The sequence below is a fragment of the Thamnophis elegans genome, chromosome 5 (assembly GCF_009769535.1).
Source record: "Thamnophis elegans isolate rThaEle1 chromosome 5, rThaEle1.pri, whole genome shotgun sequence".
Taxonomy (NCBI): Eukaryota; Metazoa; Chordata; class Lepidosauria; order Squamata; family Colubridae; genus Thamnophis; species Thamnophis elegans.
The window spans coordinates 87,078,294-87,101,631 of record NC_045545.1 but is presented as its reverse complement, the minus strand read 5'-3'; the positions used below and the strand labels follow the sequence as shown (position 1 = coordinate 87,101,631).

The following is a 23,338-nucleotide window of genomic DNA, read 5'->3' as shown; positions in this document are numbered from 1 at the left end:
CGCTTCCGTAGCTTTTTAAATCTATGCTTATTCAGTGTGGGGTGAAATGTTTAAAAGCACAATCACAATTACATCATCAATTGGCAAATATGAAACTATTTACTCTATTTACAAATTCAAAGGGAGACGATTTATATAGTCAACTAGCTGATTACTCAGTGCTGCCTGGGTATTTATTTATCCCAACCCCATCTTCCATGAACGTTGCCACAATTTTTAATGTTGGATTTTCCCCCTTAGCAGAGGAATCCCCCTTGTGGAGTACTATGAAAGTTGTTACCATGGCAACTCCACAGCGAGCATTGTACAGTAAAAGTCATTTCAAGGCAGTACGGTAGAAGCCATTTTAAGGCACAACAGAACACACACATCCTGAGGGGTGCTAGGGGTATCTTACCCTCACAGTATTTGTTTCCAGAGAGTAAGTAATCTGTGTACCAAGTTTGGCTGAAATTGCTCAAGGCGTTCCAGAGTTATACTGGAATACACACACACACAAACACACACACACACACACAGACACACAGCCATTTATAGATAGATAGATAGATAGATAGATAGATAGATAGATAGATAGATAGATAGATAGATAGATGGATGGATGGATGGATGGATGGATGGATGGATGGATGGATGGATGGATGGATGGACGGAAAGACAGAAAGACAGACAGACAGACAGACAGACAAACAGAAATAGATAGATGATAGATAGATAGATAGATAGATAGATAGATAGATAGATAGATAGATAGATAGATAGATAGATAGATAGATAGATAGACAGACAGACAGACAGACATGATGGAGTTGCACACAAAAAGCCTCTTGTTTTCCCTGATATGGAGTCAGAGTACCCTGTCCAGTAGTGGGTTATGACCGGTACGGCTTGGTATGAGCATACCAATGCCTGCCAGGAGCACGGGGTACCGTTCCAGTACGGTGCTCTGGAGGGCCCACCCACCTGCCCACCGTCTTTACCTGTATTTGAGCTCTTCGCAGGGGTGGGTTCCTGCCAGTTCTAACCTCTTCTATAGAAGAGGTTCCACAAATCTATCATGCCGTTTAGAACCGGTTCCAGTTCCTTCCCCCCGCCCATCTGCACATCATCAAGATGAAGAGCGAGAGGAGGAATTGTTGAAGTTGAAGTCCACAAGTCTTAAAGCTAGCAAGTTTGAACACCCCTGCGTTTTTTTTCTAAAGGGTTTGGGGTGCAAGAGTCTTGTAACTTGACAGCTTTAAGACTTGTGTGCTTCAATGCCAGAGTTCCTGAGCCAACATTTGGTTGCTAAGCAAGAGCATTTGTTAAGTGAGTTTCACCACATTTTACAAGTTGGCCATGCCCACACAGTTACATGGCTAGCAAGCCACCCCCACCCGGTCACATGGCCGGCAAGCCACTTCAACAAAGCAGGCCGCACCTACAGAAGAGGTTCTAAAAAATTTTGAAATCCACCACTGACTCTTCAGGGCTTCCACGCATGCGCATAGAGCTTACGGCGCCTGTGCAATGCTCCGCCAAGCAGCTGGAGCATCACGGAGGCATCATGGAGTGTCGCAGATGGTAAGTATGATTGCGCGTGCTGCACTCATTCATGTGGTGGACTCCGCGCCCCATTGCACCATACGGGTTGCAACAGGATCCAGACCCCACCACTGGCCCTGTCACACTGTCTACTTGGGAGCACCACAGCTATATTCTGAAGAGAAGAAAGACAGCATTCATATGTTCAGACACAATCAATGTCCAGCCTTTGAACTGTAGGCTACCCAAACCTCTCTCAGAACATGCTCACATAACTGTCTCCTTCAAAAATCGGATTAATCCATCAGCACCACAAGGGGCTTGCTAACACAAGGAACTGCAGAGACTAATCCTCACTGGAAATTATCTGGCCCAGCATGGGGGGAGGGGGGGGCTTTTGCAAATCTTAATACTTTGGTTTGAAGTAGCCAGCCCAAACCTACTCTCGAGATGCAACCCCAGTCACGAGTGGCTGAGAATTCATTCTGAGTTTACTGAAGTTCAACCATTTGCATCCGTTTCTAGTTCCACTCTTAGCCATGCAGAACTTCGGTTCCCAAAATATCCCCTGCTGAATTTAATCTTAAATTATTTAAAATCAAGTTGCAGTCATTAAATGCAGATTACGCAATTAAAATCCCATGCATTTAATAATCCCTTCTTTCTATCGCTTCGCAAATGAGTCTTTGGAGGCAACTTCAGCAGAACTCCTGAAGGTGGAGCGGGTGGAGAATTGCTGTAAGGTAGCAGATTGTCTGCCTCAATTGAGATCCATCTTCTCCTGCAGCTCCTCTTCTCAGCCACGTTTCCCTGCGAAGATTCTTCCTTCCAGCAAAACTGCCTGCGGAGGCAACAGCGTACCTGTTCATTTCTCATCAGGTGCAACAAGGCGGTTGACAGTGAATGGGACAATCGTCAGAGGAGCTCTTTGAAAATGACTGTCATTTAGAAAAGCAGAGAGAAAAAATAGTTGAATTTCCATATAGCTCTAGCTCCCTTCCCTTCCATCTTTAGTAAACTAATGGGTGCCATCTTCTGGTCTAATTGTAGCATTGTCTAAATTCAAGCAGTTGCTATCACAATCCTTATAAGTCTAGCCTGTGTTTTCTCATTACATGCTCAAGTGAAGGAACGTTATAAATATCATGGGAGGGTTTTCTCCACCTCTAAATATCTGCCTGCTAGATGCCCTACTGTCCTTCTCCACCAACCAGTTCAGATATTCCTCCTAGCACTGCTGAGTCTGGATTTTCAAGGTAGATTCGTCTGGTATCCTGAATTGCTTGCTATGAATCTATCCCATTTATCCCATAACATGTGCTCAATATAAAATATAAACATATAGTTTATATAAACTATAAAATAAACAAACCGAGGCTGATAATTTCTCCCCTAACAGATTAATAGTGTTGGAAGGAATCTTGTAGGCCTTCTAGTCCCAGGATGGCGAACCTATGGTATGTGTGCCACAGGTGGCATGAGGAGCAATTTGTTAGGGCACGCGAGCTCCAGCTGATTTCGAACTTCATTTTTGACCGTTTTTCCCTGAAGCCTCCAAAGGGCAAAAAACAACCCCATACACAAACTATAAGTTCGGGAACGGACTTCCGGTTTGCACATTGGACTGTTTTTCTCCCTGTTGGGCAATTTTTCGCCCTCTGGAAGCTTCAGGAGGCTTCCCAGAAGACTCTGGAGGCTGAAAAACAGCCCTATGGGCAACCCGGAAGTCTGTTTCTGAACTTCCGGGTAACCTGTAGGGCCACTTTTCACCCTCTGGATACTTCAGGGGGTTTCCCTGAAGCCTCCAGAGGGTGAAAAACAACCCAACACGTAAACTGTAAGTTTGGGAACGGACTTCCAGTTTGCGCGTTGGGCCATTTTTCTCCCTCTGGAGGCTCAGGGAAGCCTCTTGAAGCCTCCAGAGGGCCTCCAGAGGGCAGAGGAGGCCAATTTTGCCCTCCCTAGGCTCCTAGAAAGCCTCTGGAGCCTGGGGAGGGTGAAAAATGGGTCCATAATGCGTTAAAAGCAGAGGGAAGGTGGGGGGGTCACACACGAATACGGGGTGGATTCTTGTGCATATAATTATGGGTGTGGGCACACCTGCGCACAATCCACCTGTGCTCCTCCCGCTTTTGGCATGCAATGGGAAAAAGGTTAGCCACCACTGTTCTAATTCAATCCCCCAACCCAAACAGGAGACCCTACACCAGTGATGGTGAACCTTATTTGGCTCATGTGCCATAAGTGGGGGAACGCAGGGGGGGTCATGTGTGGGCATGCCACACCCATAATGCAATGTGCACTACAGGTGCGACCCCCCCCCCATTTTTTGCATCCTTTTTTCACCTTCCCCAAGCTCCAGAGGCTTTATAGGAGCCTGGGGAGGGTGAAACAGCCGCCCCCGCCCCCCGGAGGCCCTCCGGAGGCTTCAGGGACCTTCCCTGAAGCCTCTGGATAAGTCAAAATGACCTTCTGAGCAAACTGAAAGTCCCTTCCGGTTTGCTCGGAGGGTCATTTTAAGAGCTCCAAAGGCTTCAAGGACCTTCAGGAGGCTTCCCTGAATCCTTCGGACCCTCCGAGCAAACCAGAAGTGAATTCCTGAACTTCCGGTTTGCCCATAGGGCCATTTCGTTTGCACTCCGGGGGCTTCAGGGAAGCTCATGAACCCATCCCTGGTCTCAACTCAATAGCTTAGCCATGCTGCATCTCCCCAGTGAATGAGGCACAAATGGAATTGATCCACAGAACGATCTATCAAACGGGACATTGAGATATTTTTCAACAACAAGACTCCAGACACTACATCTATGGAGCTTCCCAGTCATCCAGGTCATGGCTGTCCCAAAGGAGCTTTTTCAAGAGGCAACTGGGCTTCCTTGTTTTTCTTTGAAGATGTTTTGCTTCTCATCCAAGAAGATTCTTCAGCTCTGACTGGATGGTGGGGAATGGAAGGATTTATATTCCTTGCAGGCAGCTGGTTGTTTGCATTCTTTTAGAGGGTCGTTGAGGCCACTTGGAGGTTTATCTGTGTCCTCAGGTTCACCTGAATAGTGCAAATGGGTGTGGACCTTCTTGGCTCAGGTGGTTTTCTGCCCTGTGTGCCTTCACTATTGAAAATGGGTGCAGGCTTCTTGAGGAGGAGTCTGGGTTATCTGCATCTCAACTGAAGCTCAAATGGTTCCTGAAGCACAGTTTTTGATTGTTATATGTGATATAGAGGTGATGGATGGATGGATGGATGGATGGATGGATGGATGGATGGATGGATGGATGGACGGATGGACGGACAGACAGAGAGACAGACAGATATGATGATGAGAGAGATAGGGTGATATGATATAGATAGATAGATAGATAGATAGATAGATAGATAGATAGATAGATAGATAGATAGGATGATGAGAGAGATAGTGATATGATGATATAGATGATAGATAGATGATAGATAGATAGATAGATAGATAGATAGATAGATAGATAGATAGATAGATAGATAGATAGATAGGATGATGCTAGATAGAGATAGATAGATAGATAGATAGATAGATAGATAGATAGATAGATAGATAGATAGATAGATAGATAGATAGATAGATAGATAGAATGATGAGAGAGATAGTGATATGATGATAGAGATAGATAGATAGATAGATAGATAGATAGATAGATAGATAGATAGATAGATAGATAGATAGACAGACAGATATGATGATGAGAGAGATAGAGTGACATGATGATAGATAGATAGATGATAGATAGATGATAGATAGATAGATAGATAGATAGATGATAGATAGATAGATAGATAGATAGATAGATAGATAGATAGATAGATAGATAGATAGATAGATAGATAGATAGAATGATGAGAGAGATAGTGATATGATGATAGAGATAGATAGATAGATAGATAGATAGATAGATAGATAGATAGATAGATAGATAGATAGATAGATAGACAGACAGACAGACAGACAGACAGATATGATGATGAGAGAGATAGAGTGACATGATGATAGATAGATAGATGATAGATAGATGATAGATAGATAGATAGATAGATAGATAGATAGAATGATGAGAGAGATAGTGATATGATGATAGAGATAGATAGATAGATAGATAGATAGATAGATGATAGATAGATAGATAGATAGATAGATAGATAGATAGATAGATAGATAGATAGACAGATATGATGATGAGAGAGATAGAGTGACATGATGATAGATAGATAGATGATAGATAGATGATAGATAGATAGATAGATAGATAGATAGATAGATAGATGATAGATGATAGAGAGATAGAGATGATGATGAGAGAGATAGTGATATGATGATAGATGATATATGATAGAAAGATGATAGATAGATGATAGATGATAAACAGACAGACAGACAGGTAGATAGATAGATAGATAGACAGACAGACAGACAGACATGGATGGATGGATAGAGATATGTTTGTGTTAGATAATTAGATATAGAATTGTAACTGTTTACATTATACATTTTTTCTTTTGTATTTTTCACCTTTTAAGCAGGTATGTGTTTTGTGATCATGTATGCAGCTGTGTTTGTTCCTTTTTGGTTTTCTGTTATTATTTAAAAGCAACAGAATATTATTATTTTTTTAAAGTGGATTAGCTAAATGTGCCACATGGAGGCAGCATAATACACTGCTAGCTTGCCATCCTTACAATTGTGGGAGTATGTTTTTTTTTTTTTTTCAAATAAACTACGGGAATGAATGATTCATCCAACATTAAATCTTTCTAAAAATGATTTGTTAGGATGGGTTTTTTTTTAATTGTCGTTTTGTTTATTCTTCTTGGAAGGATGACAGCTGAGTTTCAGAACATTTACCTTTTGTGCAAATTATACCAATCCATACCAGCAACACATTTGCTTATTTTACAAACACACATTCTGCTGCTTAAAATCTGGTGCAGGCAGCTGCTCATCATAAGTAAGTATGCTGTGAAACTTGAGAACGGTGCCATGGAAAAGATTACTTGCTTGCCATAAAACCAGGTGCGCTTTTACACATTCCCGCAATGATGTAAAATTAGGAACAACCCATGATGATTGATCATGGGTTGTTCCTTCCATCATGTCCAACTCTTGGTGATACTATGGGCCAGGACCAGGTGATGGGATTCAGATAATTTAACAATTGGTTCACCCAGGGTCAGGTTGGCTGTTGTGGGTGGCGCCATCCACCTCCATCCACCAGCTCCCGCTGCACATGTGAGATGAGCCTCCCACAATGGCCAACTCCCTGGGCGAATCGATTGTTAAACACACACTATCAAATTGGATCCTGGATGCTGTGTTGCGCTGCAATGGAGAAATGGGCAATGGACCAGCCGACACGTGGGGAGGAGGAGCAGGGAGAAAAGGGAAAGTGCCCTCTCCTTCCCTCATGCTGGCTGTTCCGTTGCCCTTTTCTCCATTGCAGCGCAGTGCCCAGGATCCACTTTGATAGTGGAAAGGGGGAGTAATTTAACAACCGGTCCACCCAAGCCAGTCCGAACCAGTTGAATCCCACTGTCCTAGTCTCTCCACATCTTCCAGTCTTGGACTGTTTCTTTGAGTTGTTCTATGCTCAGGTTGATGTCAGCTTCGATGGTGTCCAGCTACTGCGTTCTTTGGCATCCTGATTTCCTTTTGCCATTAATTCTTCCAAACATAATTGCTTTCCCCAGTGAATTCACTCACATGACATGGCCAAAACAAGTGAGTCCATCCACAAAATGCAACAACCCAAATCATAGAAGCGTAACATTGGAAGGGTCAGTTAAGCCATTGGATCCAATCCTTGCTCAATGTTAAATCCAAATCAAGGGATTCCAGACAGATGGCTGTTTAGCGCCAGCCTGAATATGCAACGGGAAAGCCTTCCAATTCTCTGGTTTCTTTCTTCTTCTCCAATCTGCTCTTGTTGTTCAACTAGGTTTTGTCTTCCTGTAATATCAATCCATGATTTTCTGCCTGCATGCTAGAATAAGATATTCCTGTTCTGGCCTAGGCTTCCCAAGAGCATGAAACAAACTCCTTGTCCCGCAAAAATCCCTTTTATTAATTTACTGTGAATTCTGCTCATTCACATCCAGCAAAGTCTTTCAAGGGAGTCACAGACCTTATCTGGCTTGGAGAGCTGACAGGCTGATATCTTCAAAACTTGGCAAGGAGGCTCGGAGAGTCACGAATCAATTAAGCAAACTATTGTCTCCTGCAATCTCCACTCCCCTTTCGCTCCTCTTTTATTTCCTCTGGGAGGGGCCATTCATCATCCACCTGTGACCTTATTCCCAAGTTGACCCCTGTTCTTTAGCTGTTCCCTTCGTCTGGCAACTCTGCGCAGGCTCCAACTGTTCTTCTGCCTCACTGATGTCTGACTCTGAAGGCAGCTGATAACTGGCATACGGCTCTGGCCCCCTCTCTGCCTCTGACACAGAGCCCTTGTCCGAGCCTTCCCCAGCCTCCAGGACTGGCCCATATTCCTCCCCAACCTCCTCACTATCTGAATCTGCTGCCAGCTCCACTGGCTGCTGGAAGGCCACAATCATTCATTCATTTGATTTTCATTTTTCCTTTATTACTTTATAAGTAACTCAAAGCAGCAAACATCCCTAATACTATTTGCCCTACAACTACAACCCTGTGAGGTGGGATGGGCTGAGAAAGAGGGTATGATTGGTCCAAAGTCATCCAGCCAGTTTTCTAAAGAAACTTCTCATCAAGAAAGTCTTCTGCATAAATTAGAACAAATCACAGAATGGGCATGATCCCCTCTTCTCAAGAATTCAGCCACATTTGCCCTTTATGTTTTAAAATCCAGAATTATTTGTCTTTTGACAGCACATTTTTTTTAAAAAAAAATATTATCGTTTATTATAAGACAAAAGTACAAAACGAAAGACTAGATCACAAAACAATAGAAAGCTAGGAGAAGGAAGAAGGGTGCTGAGAGAAAGGAAGGAAAAAATAGTAATTTCTGACGTTTCCGGACAGTAAAATACAAAAATAAAAAATTACAACCTCAACTTTTTGCTTTACATTTCTCAACATTTCAAGTCATTTTTATAACAACAAAATCATTCCCACCTTCAAAACCTAAAATCAAAGTATACTTTTTTTCAGAATCGGAGGGGGGGGGAATCCAGAAATGCTTTCCGAGTAGAATGAAAGTAAATAAATTCTAGTTAATACAATCAGATTTGCTGCCTCTGCCAACTCCATCTTTACCATTCATTCTTCCATGGTGGGAATTAGTATGCTTCCATCTTTTTGCATACAAGATTCTCACCGCACATGAATAATGACGTAGGATGGCTATGGGGAAGTGGTCAATCACAGAGCCGAGGTGGCGCAGTGGTTAAATGCAGCACTGCAGGGTACTTCAAATGACTGCAGTTCTGCAGTTCGGCTGTTCAAATCTCACTGGCTCAGGGTTGACTCAGCCTTCCATCCTTCCGAGGTGGGTAAAATGAGGACCCGGATTGTTGTTGGGGGCAATATGCTGACTCTGTAAACCGCTTAGAGAGGGCTGAAAGCCCTATGAAGCGGTATATAAGTCTAACTGCTATTGCTATTGCTATCAATTGTAGAGGAGAAATGAAGGATGCAGTAACTGAGCTGAGTAACTCAAAACTGGAAATTATTTTATATAGACGTCCACGGACACTTATCTAGTCTCAAAGAAAACTTTTTCTAATGACCTGAAGATGAGACTTCAGAACATGCTTATTCTCTCACAGGAGCAATAGGCATACAATATTAACCTTTCTAGTCCCCAACCTTACTGGGTGGGTGACACGGAGCAGGAGAGGGAGGAAAGAGGGGATGATTTTATGGGAGGGGCAAGTGCATGTCCATGTGTGGGTTTGTGTGTGTATGTGTGCACCTGCAACGTTCATGGAGACACTTGTGTGAATGGGGCAGGAAGCTCCCATAATGAGGATAGCAGGAGTGGTGCCGCAGATGCCTGCTGCAAGGATAGCATAAGTGGGGACATGGGCACCTGTGACAGTGGTGGGTTTCAAAATTTTTTAGAACCTCTTCTATAGGTGTGGCCTGCTTTGTGGGAGTGGCTTGCCAGCCATGTGACCAGGTGGCAGTGGCTTGCCAGCCATGTGACTGGGTGGGCGTGGCTAACTTGTAAAATGTGGTGAAACTCACTTAACAACGCTCTTGCTTAGCAACCAAAATGTTGACTCAGAAACTCTGGCATTTGAAGCATGCAAGTCTTAAAGCTGTCAAGTTACAAGACCCTTGCATCCCTAACCCTTTAGGAAAAAAAACCCCAGGGGTGTTCAAACTTGATAGCTTTAAGACTTTTGGACTTCAACTCCCAGAATTCCTCCTCCAGTCATGTTGGCTCAGGAACTCTGGCATTGAAGTGTGCAAGTCTTAAAGCTGTCAAGTTACAAGACCCTTGCACCCCTAACCCTTTAGAAAAAAAACCTCAGGGGTGTTGAAACTTGACAGCTTTAAGACTTGTGGACTTCAACTCCCAGAATTCCTTCTCTCGCTCTTCATCTTGATGATGTGTAGACAGGCGGGGGGGAGCTGGAACTGGTTCTAAACGGCACTGTAGATTTGTGGAACCTCTTCTATAGAAGATGTTAGAACTGGCAGGAACCCACCCCTGATGTGGGATGAGGTTTGCATGAGTGGGGCTGTACACTCATGTGGCCTAGCGGCAAATAGCCTGCAATCCGGTAGTAGGCCAATGTCAACTCACAAAGCATTCCTGGCCTGCTCTCGAGTTGCCATAGGAAAGGGGAGATGGGAAATCAATGAAACGGCACAACAGCACAGACAGATGCACATTCCAGACTTATCTTTCTTAAGGCTGTATCCCAGGGTTACTTGCAGCAGCCAGAGGGGAGTGGGCTCTACAACCTGTGAAATTGTCCCATTGGCCAATGTGATTGATGATACACCCTGGGAAGGGGAAACAGGGCCATGATTGGGGTTGTAAATTACGTGGGGTCAGAGTTGGCTTCACTTGGGTATGTGCCAACATGAAGCTCCTAATAAATGATTTCTTTTGAAGCTTGGCTCGAAGCTCATGATTTAATTAGGGCATCTGTCGGGACCCTAACAGCTGCAGCCCACAGGTTGTAAACACCTGTTCTAGGGCACTTTTTATCATATAAAAGAAGTCCCATTTTCTAAATTAATTTAGAAAACTTTTGCTAAGGAGAGGCCCAAAACAACAATCATTCACTGCATATTTTCGCAAGGGGAATAAATCTGGGTTCCAAGACACCCAGGAAATCCTCAGGCAAGCTGTTTTTGTCATCTTCTAGGATGAAAAGGGACCATGAAGATTCGTTTTTTTCCAATGCTCCTTCCCTTGCATAAACACGTGGGACATAAGAAACTCTATCATCCTCCAGGTTGGCCATGTCTTCACATTTCTGCAAAGAAAGAAAGAAAGCAAACATTTAGAACAGCAGTGGCATCCACTTACTTACCTCCTCTACTGGTTCGCAAATGTGAATGTGTGTCTGTGTGCTGTCGCTTCGCTCGCACATGCCACCATCTGCACATGCGCAGAAGGTCCCACATTAAGTGAGGGTGGATGGGCGGCAGTGGTGGGATTCAAATAATTTAACAACCAGTTCTCTGCCCGAATGACCAGCTGGGTAGGCATGGCTCGGTGGTCATGTGTCTGGGTGGGCATCAGTGGTAGGTTTCAAAAATTGTTGGAACCTACTCTGTGAGTGTGGCCTCCTTTGTGGGAGTGGCTTGCCACCCATGTGACCAGATATGAAATTATGAATTAGTACTTAGGTCGGTCCAAGTAGCTATTCAGAAACTCTGGCATTGAAGCATGCAAGTCTTAAAGCTGTCAAGTTACAAGATCCACATGGTGGGTTTCAAAAATTTTTGGAACCTCTTCTGTAGGTGTGGCCTGCTTTCCGGGTCCACTGGTGGAACCTCTTCTAACCGGTTCGGTAGATTTGACGAACCGGTTCTACCGAATAGGTGCAAACTGGTAGGAACCCACCTCTGGTGGGCATGGCCAACTCAACATTGCTCTGGTCGCCTTAGCTGTTACAATGTAGCAAGGGTTAACCAGAGAGGCAATTTCTATAGGCAGGGCAATAAAGATTAGGCTAGAAACAACACCAGAATGTTTCCTTCCTTCCTTACAGGATTAGCCCTGTAAAATGGGAAAAAACAAAAGATTTCTTCCAACAACCTGCTCTCCAAACTACTTAGAAAGTTAACAATCGGTTCTCCCGAATAGGTGCGGACTGGCTGAATCCCACCACTAGTGGGCGGAGCCTCCCACAGCTGCTGCTACCAGTTCACCTGAACCGGCTGAATACCATCTCTGATTTAGACTAATCACAAAGCTGTGCCCTACAGGTAGTCCTCGACTTAGAGCCATTCGTTGGGTGATCATTTGAAGTTACAACCGCATGGGAAAAAGGGGCTAAACCCTTAAAGAGTTCAGACAGGAAATTAAACAACTTTTATCGGACTTATATGATAAACTGGACGCCAAGATTGCTCAAACAAGGGAAGATACGATCAGAGTTATGACTGTTATGACAGACTGTTTCTGAAATGGAGGACAAATTGGAACTTTTGGAAAAAACTAATTCTAATCTGACATCTAAAATTCAAACGTTACAACAGGAAGTTGAAAATGCTCAAAAACAACTCGTTATGATAAATTACAATAAGACTGCGTTTGCAATAAGAGTCAGAGGACTGCGTGAAAAGGAACAGGAGAATTTGAAACAGACCTTTTTTGAGGCTTTCAGACGTTCGGTGGGAAGTCCGGGATTTAACTTTGATTGGCAGATTCAAAAAATTTATCGCCAGAACTCGTGTGTAGCAAAACAACGACAGCTTCCGAGGGACATAATTATATATTTCACCACAAGAGAATCCAGAAATGCGATAATACAGAAGTTCTACAATAACAGGCTGCGAATCGATGGACAGGACTTGATTGTTTTTAAAGAAATACCATCTCAAATATTAAGAGCAAGGAGAGACTACACTTTCTTAACTGAAAAACTCAGAGATTCTCAGATACAATATAAATGGGAAGTGCCATCTGGTATCACAGTCACATTTGAGAACCAAAAATATCGTCTCAATTCTGTTTGCGAAGCCCGAGATTTTTACTACAAAACTCTGAAGGCGGGACTTCCTGATTCACCCGGACTTGGAGAAAGACAAGGAGAAGGAGAAGATAAGCAGCGGGACACGTGGCTACAAGGCGGAGGGTGTTGCTTTCCCCTTCCGGAAGGGCAGAAGAGTAAAGAATAAAGATCCAGCTATGCCTTTAAAATACTTCTTAAATCTTTAATTTGAATAAAATTTCAGGACTCCTGTCTGGTATAAAATGACAAAGCTGTATACCGATGAAGAGATATTGAGACTGAAAGAAGCGGTGCTGAATTTGGTCATATATTGTATGGGACTTATATAAGACTTGTTTGAATCTTAATTTAAACTGCGCATGATCTATTCTTTGGGGCGAGGAGAGCGGAGATCATAGTTTTCTTGGATTGTGGTTTGGGATGAATGGAGTCGGGTGGCGTGGGGTAGATGGAAGGGTAGTGAAAGTTCAATTAGATTACCTTGATCCAGAATGTAAGCTGATTTTTGTATAAATTGTTATTTGAATACAAGGTTAAGAAAGATTATCTGGAGAGTCTACATGAGGGTGGAGTAAATATGAGAGGAGCAATGGATGAGGATAAAATATATATGCGGACACGGGTAAAGGCAGGATGGGAGGTATAGAATTTATATGCGGAAGCAGGTAAAGACATTGTTTAAGATTTTAAAAATAATGAGAAGCTGTGTTTAATGTTAGAGAGTATATTGACTTCTCTTTCTTGGGGGGGGGTTTCCCCCCTTTTTTTTCTTTTTATTATTTTTTTCTTTTTTGTTCTTTATTTATTTTTATTTTTTTTGTAACTTCTAATCTATTTGGTTTCAATATACTCCAGACTTTGCTTGATAAAGAACGATGCCGGGAATGGGACCTGGGAAATCGGAAGGGGGTCAGGGAGGGGGGTTCAGGGGGTGGGAGGGGGGGAGGGTGGAAATATAGACTCAATTTTCAGAACAATGAATGCACTTGGATACTGTTGCTTTTTTTTCTTTCTTTTCTTTTCTTCTTTCTTTTCCTTTTATTTTTCTTTTGTTTTAGTACAAAACAAATAGACCAATGAATACTAGAAATACACCGAAGCGAGGTGTAGAGGGAAAGAAGAGTGGGGAATTAAGAGGGAGTGAGAAGGGAATGTAAGGAGGGTGAGATGGTGGGAAGGGGAGAAAGGAATGGCTGAGGGGGAGGGGAAGTAGAAGAGGGGATTGTTGGAAGGGAGAAATGAAAGTTGGAGGGGTAGAAGGAAGGGTGTATGTAGGATAGAAGTGTTATGAGTTGTTTATTGCTTCTTTTTTTTTTAACTGAACAGTATTTAAGTGATTGTATAAAGGAAAATTAAAATGTAATAAAAGAATCTTTGATACAAGGAAAAAGGGGCTAATGACTGGGGGGGGTTGCACTTACGATCATTGCAGCATCCCCCTGGTCACATGCTCAAAATTCAGATGCTTGGCCACTGGAATGTATTTATGACTGTTGCAGTCCCCCAGAGTCAAGTGATCCCCTTTTTGCGACCTTCTGATAAGCAAAATCAATGGAGAAGCCAGATTCGCTTTATAACCGTTTCACTAACTTAACAATGGCAGTAATTCACTTAACAACTGTGACAAGAAAGGTCATAAAATAGGGCAAAACTCACTTAACTGTCTTGCTAAGTAACAACATTCGGGGTCAATTGTGGTCATAAGTCGAGGACTACCTGTACAGAGCACCGGAATATAGTTTTAGTTTTAAAATCTTCATGGTGGCAAGTATGAAAAAATTAACTTTTTTCCACTGTGGAGTGAAAAAGTCTTTATTAGCCTTGATTCTATTGTTGATTTTGGAAAAATGGCACCAGGCACATAACATTTGAAATGCATTTAAATGGTCAATATACAAATATTTGTTGGAGGTGTAAGAAAGAGGTTGTGGTGGGATTGTGATAGTGCACAAAAAATATGGGGCATGGTGTTTGGAGAAATTAGAGCACTTGAATGTAAATTTAAACATGTCATCAAGAATTGCATTACTGTTGCTGGTGGAAAAATGGGATATAGATGAAACAAAAAAGGAATTGATTGTAAATTCTCCATCAGGGCACAAAGAGAAAATATCTGCTGCGAACTCTGCATAGATGTCAGGAAGGGCAACCGGCCAGTAAATGCTGAGTTCCAGTCATCCATCCCGAAACAAAGGGTCATAAAAAGAAAAAAAAATGCTTTAAGAGTGGGATCAGGGACGGTGTTGAGTGACATTTCATATGGAGAATGGCAGATGGAAAGGAATGAGCTCTATAGAAATTTTCCTATATAGCAGCTGCGATCCTAACCTTCAAGCCTCAGATTTCTTCATGTGACAAATAAGCACTTCACTTCCAAAATAGGTATCTATTTTTATCTTTCGCAACCTGAAAAAAAATCACAGGCAATTTGATTGAGCAGGGAAACCCCTAGGAAACCTTAAATCTGGTGGTTGAACCCATGCTCAAAACATATCCCATGTTTTGTCATTCTACATCGTTGGAAAAAAGAAGCCTCTGTTTGCCCTGCGGTTGGCTTACTTGTTTTAAGACAACAGCTACTATTTCTGAAATCTTCTCGTGTAGATTTCTCTGGTATGTTTGAATGTTCTGATGATTCAAAGGCTCCAGCTATGGAAAGAAGAGAAAAAAAGGACCTTCACAATCAATTCCAACTTAAAATCCATCTGTTCATTTTATCACTTTGCTTTCAAATATTGTATTTTTCAGAGTATAAGACGCACTGGAGTATAAGATACACCAAGATTTTGAAGAGGCAAATTTTTTTAAAAAAAGTTTTTGCACTCTGCAGATCTCTCAGAAACGGCCCGTTTTTTTGTGAAAACGGGCTCGTTTTTTTTAAAGAGCTTGTAGGGTGCTCCTGGAGGCTGGGGAGGGGCAAAATTGAGCATAAAACGGCCCATTTTTTGGCTCATTTCTGCCTTCCCCAGCCCCCAGGATCACTTTGGAAGCCTCCTAAAGGTCATTTTGGTGAAGGGCGGGGTTTCAGGAGGCAAAAAGTGCTGTATTCAGTATATAAAATGCACCCAGATTTTCAGCCTCTTTTTTGAGGGAAAAAGGTGCATCTTATACTCCGAAAAATACGGTATATCTTTTGTCTAAGCTGATGAATCCAAAGCTATTATTAGAAACAGTGAGAGGAAGGATTTCATTAATTGTATAATACAGAACTGGGCAATTTCTTGGTCATTTGTCCAACACCTCCAGAATCTGCTCCAACTTGACAGCCAAATTCCAGTTTCACCAATTATGGGTCATTTTGAGGCAGAAAATATTTGAATTTGTAACATAGGCTTACAGCCGTTTTAAAAGAGATTGGTTTTTAAGAAGAGATTGGACAAACCACTTGCCTGAAATGTTATAGGGTATCATGCTTGAGCAGGGGGTGGGAATAGAAGACCTCTAAGGTCCCTTCCAACTCTGTTATTCTGTATTCTGTTATTAAAACAAAGAATCTACACAACCATTCCACAAAGAGGTATTGTCAGCCTTGGTTCCTGCTTGTAATACATTCCCGCCTACTCTGCAGTTCAGAAAGACTCAGAAAACCATTAATTGCCTCCCCCTTTACCAATAAATTTCTAATCCCAATTCACATGATGTATCTAACCTGATTCCAAGCTTTGATAGTGTTGAAGGGTGAAGTTACATTTCCATTACGATTTTGGTGGTTTTCTATATGTTTCATCTGTATCACTGCAGGGACATTCTTTAGAGAACAAAAGGGTAAACGGAACTTATAAAATAATCAAGTTACACCTCATTTTTTGTGTTTTGGATATTTTAGGATCTAGAATCTTTAGAATTCCCAATAAAATCTTTATCTTCCCGAAGACTATCTGCTCTAAGTTAGTCCTTTCTGGCAGCTGAATACCTATGAGATTTGTCTTCTTCTTGCCCCAGTCATGGCCAGTCAGAGGAAAGGACGTGGATATCTGCAGATGATACCTCTTAATCCTACCAGTCATATTAGGGGACTGGAGACTAAAACATATGAAGAACGGTTGCAGGAAATGGGTATGTCTAGTTTAATGAAAAGAAGGACTAGGGGAGACATGATAGCAGTGTTCCAATATCTCAGGGGTTGCCACAAAGAGAAGGGAGTCAAACTATTCTCCAAGGCACCTGAGGGTAGAACAAGAAGCAATGGGTGGAAACTAATCAAGGAGAGAAGCAACTTAGAACTGAGGAGAAATTTCTTGATAGAACAATTAATTAGTGGAACAACTTGCCTCCAGAGATTGTGAATGCTCCAACACTGGAAGTCTTTAAGAAGATGTTGGATAGCCATTTGTCTGAAACGGTATAGGGTTTCCTGCCTAGGCAGGGGGTTGGACTAGAAGACCTCCAAGGTCCCTTCCAACTCTGCTATTGTATTGTATAGCAAATGTTAGAAGCAGCAACACACCACATCATCCCACACTCCACCACTTTGATGCATACAAGTGATGTCCGAATATAAATACCAAAGGGGTGTGTCTTGCGTCATAATGGCACAATCCCAGTTTTGCCTTTTTGCCCTCTCTGACCACTTCTATGGTTGTTACTGCTGAAAGCCAAAGAAATTCTGCTTGACACTAAACTGTCCTACCTCTTCTTGGTAGTTAAAAAAGAGGGAAAGTATAGAAGGAATTCTGGAGACCATTTTTAGATACAACTGCAGGATTAAAGGAATTATTCTATATGAAATAATCCTAATTCTCATACAATTGTGCCCAATGATAGGTGAATTAAAGCATCTGACTCAGATCCCTATACTAATATGTACTACTATGTCTTTCAAAAAGATTAAAGGTAAAGGTTTCCCTTGCACATATGTGCTAATCGTTCCCTACTCTAGGGGGCGGTGCTCATCTCCGTTTCAAAGCCGAAGAGCCATCGCTGTCCGAAAATGAGTCCCTTAGCTCCGATGAGACTGGAAACCCACCCACCCCCATGTCAAAACTTTTTCGCCACCGTTTTGGTGGGCATGGCTTGGTGAGGGGGGCATATGACTGAGTGTTCGTGAGTGATGTCAAGTTGGTTATGCCCACTCAGTCACATGTCCCCCCATCTAGCCATGCCCATGGAACCAGTAGTAAAAAAAATTTGAGAGCCACCCCTGACATCAATCCATTTTTTTTGCAATTTTTTTATTTTATTTTTAAACATTAAAAAAAAAAAAACATTAAAAAAATTCTCATCCATTACATACAGCATGTTGTTTGGTTACAAGTGTTTTTGCATCCATATTCTCAATTACATATACAATCACAGATTTTCCGTCTAATATAACTAAATACCTCACTTTCATTGTACAACGTATATTGGAATGAATTCCCCGCGGAGATCCGGACCCTCACCTCTCTCCAGGCCTTCCGGAAAGCCGTCAAAACCTGGCTGTGCCGGCAGGCCTGGGGTAGATGAGTTCCCCTCCCCTCTCGGCTTGTATGGCTGTGTGATTCTCGTGTATTTTAATTACGTGTATTGTGTTTTATGTCCCCTTTTCCCCCCTGAGTTGTTCGCCACCCTGAGTCCCTCCCGGAGAAGGGCGGCATACAAATAAACTAAATCAAAAAAAAAAAATCAAAATCAATCAATCAATCATATTCAATTACGATTATTATTTTTCTTTTCAATAATCCTAATTCCCCTACGTTCTTGATTGTCTGTTTAATAACAATATGCCTTTATATAACCACTTATCCCATTCTGAATATTTTTACAATATAAAAAAGATTTACCAACTATTTATATTTATATATCAATTGTATTTAATCCCACCAATCATCTATTGAGTATGCTTATGTTCATTATTGTCTTTGTACATCATACATTCGAACAAAGATGTTATTCCTTCATTTTTCAACAAGGTATTCTAAATAATAATCACTTCATATATATATACCAATTTTTAATTACTTCCTTATTAAACTTATTTATCAACAACAAAATATCTTTATAATATATGCTTAGAGTTATACATTATATCCACCAATCCATTTTTAAAGTAAGATTATAGGTGCCTCAGACATGGGTGGGAAGGAGACACTAATGTTGGAGTGGAAATCATCTTAGTCCTTTTATTCTGGCTCCTTATTGGATAATTTCTGTAAGCATTGAAGGGGGAACCTTCATTCCAATTACCTCACAAACGTGCTGCGTTTGCTTCACATTTTGCCCATGCACTGAGGATGGTGTTGCTTGGTTTCCCGAGTCAGGTGCATTCTATAAGTGACAAACAAGTCAGATGGATAAAGTAAAAGAAAGCCTTTCGGAAGACCTGCTATTGTCTAAAACTTCAAAATCTGTCTGTCAACTCGCAAAGCTTTCTTGACCTGCTCCCGAGTTGCCATAGGCAGGAGGATGGGAAATCATGTCTCCCAACTGCACCAAGGAATTCGTACCTCAGATAAAACAAAACACATCCTAGCTGGCCAAAGTCAAGGCCGTCTCCACGGAGACTCACAACGGGCCGGAGGGAGTGACTTCTACAGCTCGCGAAATTGCTTCGCTGGGGAATGTGAGGGGTGAGACCCTTTCAGGGGAGGGGGCCAACAGGGTCAGAGGCAAAGTGCGAACTGGGTAAAGTCAGGGCTGGCTTCACTTAGTTCGTGCTAACATGGCGCTCCTGATAAATAACTGGATTTTTCTTGCTAAATGGCTTAGGGTGCCTGCTTTTATTAGGCCATCAGTCGGAACCCTGCCATTGGAGTACTAATACTTGTCTTCACATATGTTCCAATGAACTCAATGAAATCTCCTTTAGACTATCAGAAAGCTGGAAGCTGTCAGGGCCTGGATGGGAGTGAACAAGCTTGCACTCAATCCTGACAAGACCGAGTGGCTATTGATGTTGCCCCCCAAGGATAGTCCAGATATTCCATCCCTTAGCCTGCGGGGTGAAATTTTACACCCCTCAGAGAGGGTCCGCAACTTGGGTGTCCTCCTAGACTCGCAGCTGACACTAGAACATCATCTGTCAGCTGTGACCAAGGGGGCTTTTGCCCAGGTTCGCCTGGTGCACCAGTTGCGGCCCTACCTGGACCGGGAGGCACTTCAAATGGTCACTCACGCCCTCGCCACCTCAAGGCTTGATTACTGTAACGCGCTCTATGTGGGGCTGCCCCTGAAAAGTGTTCGGAGACTACAATTGGTCCAGAATGCAGCCGCGTGAGTGATATCGGGTGTACCTAGATACACCCATGTTACACCTATCCTCCGCGAGCTGCACTGGCTCCCTATCGGTCTCCGAACGTGCTTCAAGGTGCTGGTTATCACCTTTAAAGCCCTACATGGCCTAGGACCCGGATATCTGCGAGACCGCCTTCTGCCACATACCTCCCAACGGCTGACAAGATCTCACAGGATGGGCCTTCTCCGGGTGCCGTCGACCGGACAATGCCGGCTGGCAGCTCCTTGGAGGAGGGCCTTCTCTGTAGCTGCTCCGGCCCTGTGGAACGATCTACCCCCTGAGATCCAGACCCTCCCCACTCTCTTGGCCTTCCGAAAGGCCACTAAAACCTGGCTATTCCGGCAGGCCTGGGGCTGTTGACCTCATGAATGAAGTCCAGCCCCACCTAGATTGAGTGTATGATGTGTTGCTTTTTAATCTGTTCTCTCTTTCCCTATTTTTAACTTTTTATTTTTTTAGTCTTGTATTTTGTAAGCCGCCCGGAGTCCTTCATGATTGGGCGGCATATAAATTCATTAAATTTACAATTTACTATGATGCACAGGCTTATTATACTAGAAATATGGCATCAATCCCTAAAATGTCAAGGAAAGTAGCCAATGATATTATTTCTCACCAAAATATGTTCACTCTCCTCATTGTAGTGGATCAGGGTTTGGATGCCTGCTTCGTATGGAATCAATGTAGGTGCTTTCTTCACTTTAGAGAGGCAGGAACATAATACCAGAAGAGCCAGGCCCACTATATAAAAGGAAAGGGGAAACAAGCAATGTTGACAACTCTCTTCAACACCAATAAAGGAGAATATTTGTAGCTCAGGGTTGAAATGAGGGGACCTTGGTGCTCTCTGAGCTTCCTTGTTTTCTTGTAGACATTTCATTACCCTAACTAGGTAACAACATCAGTGTCACAGTACAGAACAGCAAACCGTACCCCTTACTAGCACTGATGATGTTACCTAGTTTGAATAATGAAACATCATCCTCTTTTAATGGCCCCATAATCCCTTGCAGGCTGGAGTCTATGCAACTGAATGGAGCTGAGTGTTTACTGGCCAGATGCTCTTCTTGTCACCAATGCGGAGGTTTTTTCCAGCCGATATATTCTCAATAGCGAGAAATATCTGCCTCTACCTAGGATCGAACTCACAGCCTCCTGATTGTGAGGAGAGAGCTCCACCTCTAGGCCACTGCACCACTCAGTTTGAGTAATGAAACATCTGCAAGAAAACAAGCCAATTCAGAGAGCACTAAGGACCCTCATCTCTTCAACACCCTTCTCAAGCATCTTATTAGTTGCTCACATTTTAGTTGGAGCTCTGCCTAGTAGAACTGTTTCAGTGAAAGTTTTTTTCTTGGGTCATCACAAGGTGGTGCAGTGATTTTGTGTTTTGGCTCCTAATTCTAAGAATTCTTGGAACCACAGAAGAAAGAAGACCAAATTATTTCATAAGGAGATGGGACAGGATACTTTTTAATTCAGGATGAGAGTCTTTGCCAATAGTTGCATCTAAGAAAAAGAGGACTAGCTGCTTTTACATGGCACAGAGCGAGTACCATAGGTAGGTAGGTAGGTAGGTAGGTAGGTAGGTAGGTAGGTAGGTAGGTAGGTAGGTAGGTAGATAGATAGATAGATAGATAGATAGATAGATAGATAGATAGATAGATAGATAGATAGATAGATAGATAGATTTTATACTACATCTTCAACAACCCAAAAGCAGACTATAAAATGATTTTAAGAACTAAAATACAAACGGTATATATGATTAGAATGTGACAATAAATTATAATTAAATAAAAGATGTGGTCTACTTTACACATCATAACCAATTATAATTCTTCTGAAATCTGGCTTAACTAAGATTACATTTGATAGCAGATGATGACTGATCCTTCCCAACTGGTAAATCCTAACAGTGGAAATGGCTAAATGGCTTAAGTAGAAGTACTTAATCTAGACTTCACACAAATTGCGATCCTTGGCTTATTGCTCTTCCACAAGTCAAAATAACAAGACAACATTACTCACATAACAGTAATAGAAATGCAGCCACAATTGCGCCAATTGCTCCTCCGTTGATACCCAGTGATGCAGTTTCCAATGAAGTGCGTTGCTCGCAAGTAATCCCATCAGGACAAGAGCAGATCTGGAGATCCAGAGTCTGTTGCCTGGAAAACCCTTGTAAATCTTGTATAAGGAGTGGCACAAAGTATTCGCCCGGAGGGAGACTTTTCAGGATTAAAAGCTCAACAGAATTATCTATAAAACAGAGAGAAGAAAGAGAAATGGATACCAAAGGTCAACTATTATGTCCTTGCTAAGTTCATTACGGTACTATAGGTGGTCCTTGACTTACAACCTCAATTGACCAAAATTTCTGTTGCTAAGTGAAATAGTTAAGGAATTTTGCCCTTAACTGTTAAGTTAACTATTAACTGTTAAGACAGCAGAGTCGGACAGTGAACTGGTAGTGGTATGCTGGCCTGGGTCACACCGGCAGCAACCCAGGTTGGCCATGCCCATGAACTGGCTCCCCAGTCGCTGCTGCCGCCATCTTTTTTGGGAGTTCTGTGCATGTGCAGAACCATTTCCATTGAACTGCGCAAGCACATCCAGCGCACATCCAGCGTACATCCAGAATGCATCCAGTGTGCATCTAGTGCGCATCCAGAACACGTGCAAAGCGCGTCCATGATCAAACCAGCAGTAACGCTAGTCAGAACCAACCCATGGTTTGGAACTAGTTATTTGACAGCTTGCCAAACGAGATAAGGTTTGTATTTGTTAAACAATCCTTTGAAAGACTGCTTGCTAAGCCTTGTGGACTGTGAATGTAAGGAATTCACCGTCATGTAAATAAAAGGGGTTTTGCTGGGACCCAGACTCTGCTTCTGGCTTGTTATGACCTTTCTTGCCACAGTTGTTAAGTAAAGCACTGCAGCTGTTAAGTTAGCAACACAGTTAAATGAACCTGGCTTCCCCATTGACTTTGCTTGTCAGAAGGTTGCAGAAGGTGTCATATGACCTTAGAATAGAAGGGTAATAGAATGGAATGGAATGGAATGGAATGGAATAGAATAGAATAGAATAGAATAGAATAGAATAGAAAAATGGAATGGAATGGAAATAGAATGGAAATGGAATAGAATAGAATGGAATAGAATAAAATGGAATGGGAATGGGAATAGAATAGAATAGAATAGAATATAAAAATGGAATGGAATGGAAATAGAATGGAAATGGAATAGAATAGAATGGAAATAGAATGGAATAGAATAAAATGGAATGGGAATGGAATGGAATGGAATAGAATAGAATAGAATAGAATAGAATAGAATAGAATAGAATAGAATAGAATAGAATAGAATAGAATAGAATAGAATAGAAAAATGGAATGGAATGGAAATAGAATGGAAATGGAATAGAATAGAATGGAAATAGAATGGAATAGAATAAAA

The 23,338-nt window shown here is 42.2% G+C and overlaps 1 protein-coding gene across 1 annotated transcript in view; it reads right to left on the bottom strand.

The window, feature by feature from the left end:
* Positions 1-10,154: 10,154 nt before the first annotated feature.
* Positions 10,155-23,338, bottom strand: part of CDH26 (cadherin 26) — a 47,197-nt gene continuing 34,013 nt past the window's right edge. Inside the window, exons 12-17 of the mRNA XM_032218618.1 lie at positions 21,909-22,139; positions 20,494-20,618; positions 18,830-18,910; positions 16,314-16,412; positions 15,224-15,313; positions 10,155-10,957 (exon numbers count right to left, since the gene is read on the bottom strand). Of these exons, the coding sequence (XP_032074509.1) occupies positions 10,757-10,957; positions 15,224-15,313; positions 16,314-16,412; positions 18,830-18,910; positions 20,494-20,618; positions 21,909-22,139 (827 nt within the window). The 3' untranslated portion in view covers positions 10,155-10,756. The remainder of the gene's footprint in view (positions 10,958-15,223; positions 15,314-16,313; positions 16,413-18,829; positions 18,911-20,493; positions 20,619-21,908; positions 22,140-23,338) is intronic.